General features: G+C 32.5%; 1 protein-coding gene and 1 pseudogene across 1 annotated transcript in view; both read right to left on the bottom strand.

The window, feature by feature from the left end:
• Nucleotides 1-906: 906 nt before the first annotated feature.
• Nucleotides 907-1,945, bottom strand: LOC106753158 (annotated as a pseudogene).
• Nucleotides 1,946-2,573: 628 nt separating this feature from the next.
• LOC106753156 (endonuclease 1-like) overlaps nt 2,574-4,867 on the bottom strand; it is a 4,412-nt gene continuing 2,118 nt past the window's right edge. Inside the window, 5 exon segments of the mRNA XM_014634956.1 lie at nt 2,574-2,651; nt 3,532-3,608; nt 3,870-3,960; nt 4,038-4,100; nt 4,200-4,295. Of these exon segments, the coding sequence (XP_014490442.1) occupies nt 2,574-2,651; nt 3,532-3,608; nt 3,870-3,960; nt 4,038-4,100; nt 4,200-4,295 (405 nt within the window).

Genomic DNA, 4,867 nt, shown 5'->3' with positions numbered 1-4,867 from the left:
GTTTGGTATGTTCTTTAAGAGGTTAGACTGAAGATTGTCATGATGGGAGGCAGATGTCTAACCTCTTTAACTTCTTTTCAACTCGGGACTCAGTGTCAAACGGAGAATGCATCGTAGAAAACCTCAAATCTGTCAACGGTCTATTGTTTTCTGGTCCAATGTTTACTAAAATAACAACTGAAAATTAATTTTTAAAAAATAAATAAAATATACTAACTACAGTTTTGTTATTCATAAAAATAAAATAAAATTTAATTACGATTTTTTTATTAAAACCGTAAGAATTAATAGAGGTTTTGAGAACCCCCACAAAATAAAGTGTTATTATTATTGTATTATAACTTTTTATTAAGATTAAAAAGTTAGTTGTATTAAATTGTTATTATTATTGTATTATAACATTTGTAAGAAAAAAATGTAACCATTTCATTAACTAATCATGCTAATCTTCTCTTGTATAGATTCTCTAAAAGAAAATATGTTTTTTATGAAATCATATTATTGAGATTTGGGAAAAGGTTGTAACAAGTGGGTTTATAAATGACGTAATTTGTTCCATAAATCTTGTAAAATTAGTAATACCAAATCAAACATTACAATATGTATATTTTTATTAAAACATTAATAACAAAAGTTATCCTGTACTAGTTATCCTTATTTAGTAAAAAAGTTTAAAAGAAATAATTACTCTATTATTAAAGATAATTCAATTTTTTATTTTGAGTTTCAACATTTTTTCTGTGAGAAAATTCAATTGCCATTTTGAATTCGATAATTTAGTTTAACTCGATTTGTACAATATTACATAAATATAGAGTAGATATGAAAAAAAGGGTGACGTTGCATTGCTAGAGATATAAGCAAATTAATTAAATTGATATAAATCAGGAAATCACTATTAAAATTTTACAATAATATAGTTCGACTTTCAAAGAGTAAAGAATTGAATCCCATCCTTGAAACGGCCAAATCAAACTACAAGATATTATTCTCAAGTTGATACCCACCAATCACAATCAAAGTCCTCGACTTTCTCACCACCATTCACAAACAATAGACAAAGCACCTTATCGCTCACACTCACCATTGAGTTCGCTCCGAAAATCCTCCTAATCATCTTGTGGTTGTGCAGAACAAGTTCAATGGTTGGCACTGGCGCCCTTAACTGAGTGCCCACAACGTTCTCACTGTTGAAACACACTTCAAACGGTGCCACACCAGCCACCCTCATTATATTCCTCGCAGCAAACGCTTTTACAAAAGCCTTTGTCACTGCTTTGAAGATCGAAGCCTCCAACACATTGTATAAGTTAACGGAACTAATCTTGGTTCCGCCAACGCCGTCGTTGTTAGCAAAGTCGTGTTAAGGGGCAAAACTTTTTTGTCGACTCTGATGGATTTCACGCCGATGAAATACTCGGTGGAGGATTCTCCTTGGGAGAAAGCGGAAGCGGTGCTGACAAAGTTGACTAACAGAGGGGTGAAGGTAAGTAACTAAGCGACGTCGATGTTGGGGAGAAGAACGTAAGGGTCATTACATTACAGAAGAAAGCGATGCCTATTGAGAAGGAGAGGCAGACAACGAATTTCCTGTGGAAGCTAAACATGGAAACGAATTGTGAGGGAAGAGTGATTTTCGTCCAACTCCTAGAAAAGTGTATCCCATCACAATTACCCTATAAATTCTTCTCAGTCAAATGATTCGTCATTTGTTTCCCAGAATAGACAAGATATTGGTTCATTGTATTGTAAAACAACAAATGCTTCCAATAATCGTTTGGAACCTGAAAAAGACAACTGAAGAGCTACGGGCATAAGCAAAGATATGGAAAATGAATTCCCGAAAGCTCATGGGTGATTTAGCACTACAAAAATTTAGATACTTACCGGGGGTTATTTTTATTGTTTCTGGCGGTTTTAAACCCCGGCATAGTACGTTACCCATGGTTAGGAAAACCACTCGGAAAAGCTGCGTCACTAAGTAATTATCGGCGGTTTTGGAAAAACAGTCGGAATTAGTAGGAGTTTTGACAAAACTTTCAGAAATAGCGGGAGTTTTGAAAAAACCGCCGAAAATAACAAGGATATGAAAAAACCGTCAGAAATAACGAGGGTTTTGAAAAAATCGCAGAAAATAATAAGAGTTTTTGGAAAACCGTCGAAAATAACAAGGTTTTGGGAAAACCGCCAGAATTGTGTACAAATTTTCTTTTTAAGTTTTTTTATTGTAATAAAATGATATTATAATAAAATTAGTTTATTAACCAAATGAAATAATATAAATTAAAACTGAATATTATATATAAAATAAACTACATTATTTAACGTATTAATATGTTGTTCATATATAAAAGAAAAATATTCAATTCTAAATTAATATAAAATACTAAAAATATGATCATTACATTACTAAAAAAGAAACAATGTCTAACTTTTCGGAGGTCTCTTCGGTTGTCCACTCCCCTCAAACTCCTCTTAAGCTAATTGCCTCGGTTCCATTTGGTTGGGCTTCTTCCTAATTTCTCATATGTATCAGTTCATCCTATGCTTCCCAAATCGAGAAAAATACTCATTCATGTAGCATCATCTTCAGGTTTTTTTGTTGCACGCAACTTTGGCAACTTTGGCCACGATAACAAAGACAAAGAAACCTGCAAATGCAATTATCACAGTGAAAGCATAACTAGTTTAGACCTTGAAGCTTTTACATTTGGTGGAACTAAGATACAAATATTATCTTGAAAATCACCTACTTTTAACAGATAAAATCGTCATATATATATATATATATATATATATATATATATATATATTTATCCACTTTACCCATTTACTCTTACCACATTCCCATTTTCCACACGATTAGGATACTATAATAAAATATCTTAAATGACTACAATATTGTTTCACTCATTCATGTACAAATATACATCTATACTATAAATGATACAATACTCAAAAAAAGAAAAATTTCCTTACATATCTAATAAATTTAGTTTAATTAAGTTAGGTAAAGGTAATCAAAGCTATTTGACAAAAAAAGTTGTAGGGTTTTTAAAATATTTAAAACATTATTCACATGATAAATTATCCAATATTTTAATCACACATGAGTCTACCAGTAGTACTTTATATATTTTATTCTGCCCTACTATTGCAATTAATTATCAACTTTAAAATTTCACTATTAAATTTAAGTGGCCCTACATGTGATTTACTAGTTTAGTAAATTTGAAAACATACAATAGACACTAAGCATTCAACTTTTTATTGACACATGAAAGTAGAAGAAACACAGAAGACTCGTGGATATGATTGTGACCATAAAGCTTTAAATTTAAAATGCATTTTTTGGCATAATTATAGAAGTCTCCTAAGGTATTGATTTGATCCATAATACCACCAGATGATCATTTTTTGAGCTATCATTGTGTATCTCCTCCATGTTACACCTTTGCCTCTNCCTTTTTTTCTATTTTCTATNAATGTTATCACTTCTTTTTATTATTTCAATTAAATATTTTGTGATACCTTTAATTCTGTGGTATCATCCTTCTCGGCAACAGAGACAGTGAAGTCCTCAAACTGATTGGAAGAAATTTCGGCACCTACAAAAATGAAATCAAATTCCTAGACATATTACTTATTTATAAACCATGATTTATGATTGAAATAATCATGCAGCCAGAAAAGAAAAAACAGCTCCTGATAATACACCAGCAACTGGAATGCATTTAATATCTTGCCTGTAAAAAAATGTGCTCTACAGAAACATCACAAACACAAAGTCATCCCACACAATCCTTTAACTTTCTAATGAGTTTTCTTGCAGTTTCATGAACTATTTCCTTAAGCAATTGGTTGACTACATGGTTGGTGAAATGGGTTAACTGCCAGAGTTGTTCCAAATTTAGCACCTTCGTATTCACAAACAATTTCTATGCTCTCTTTGTTTTCTTGTAGTGAGGAATGCGAACATTAACAACCAGAGGAAAAGAGAAAGTGGAAGCTGAAGGTGATAGAGAGAGAACTCACTNGTTTACACACTGAGAGATATCATTACAATGTTTCCGAGATGAAATATCATCTACCCAGATTCCCTGTACACAACACACATTTTGTTTTCATTTGAAATCAATCAAAGAATAATTCAAGTGTTTAATAAATACTAGGAAGGATGTATGCAAATTTAGTCTTACATATGTGTAGTTCCTTTGAATGTCTTGGAGAAGGAGGCTCACATCCTTATCATAATAGTCTGCTAGTGCAGTGAGGATAAGTTCTGTGTCCCACACCTAATTATGGACAACAAATTAATAGTTTAATGCATAAAAGTAATATGTGAATACATATATAATCACTAGTAAAAAATTAATCTTTTACCACACACATTATGTTGCGGTTCAATAGAAATCGAAGCATAATATTGCGCGGTGGAATTTTTGAAATTATATCGACAGTATAGGTCGCGGTTCCCCATTGAACTGTGGTCTATTCCCCTGATATTTTTTTTCAGAACTGCTTTTGGGGAATGTCAGAATTTTACAGGGAGAATAGATCGCGGTTCCCCTCAGAACCGCGTGAAAAAAATTTCACGAGAATAGACTGTGGTTCTGAGGGGAACCGCGGTCTATTCCTCCTTCAAAATTTTCAATTTTGAATATTTAAGGGAATAGGCCGCGGTTTGGCGGTGAACCGTGGCATAAAGTTTGAAAAAAAAAATTCAAAAATGCCATTTCAAATGTATTTTGAATTTCTTTTTTAGGAGAATAGGCCTCGGTTAAGTGGTGAACCGCGGTCTATTCCCCTGCTTAGGTTACAAAAATAAAAGACACAGGAACAGTGTCATCATCTTCCTTCTTCTTCA

The sequence above is a fragment of the Vigna radiata genome, unplaced genomic scaffold (genome assembly GCF_000741045.1).
Source record: "Vigna radiata var. radiata cultivar VC1973A unplaced genomic scaffold, Vradiata_ver6 scaffold_235, whole genome shotgun sequence".
In the NCBI taxonomy this organism is placed as follows: Eukaryota; Viridiplantae; Streptophyta; class Magnoliopsida; order Fabales; family Fabaceae; genus Vigna; species Vigna radiata.
The sequence above is the reverse complement of the archived record's forward strand: the minus strand, read 5'-3'. Positions and strand labels throughout refer to the sequence as shown.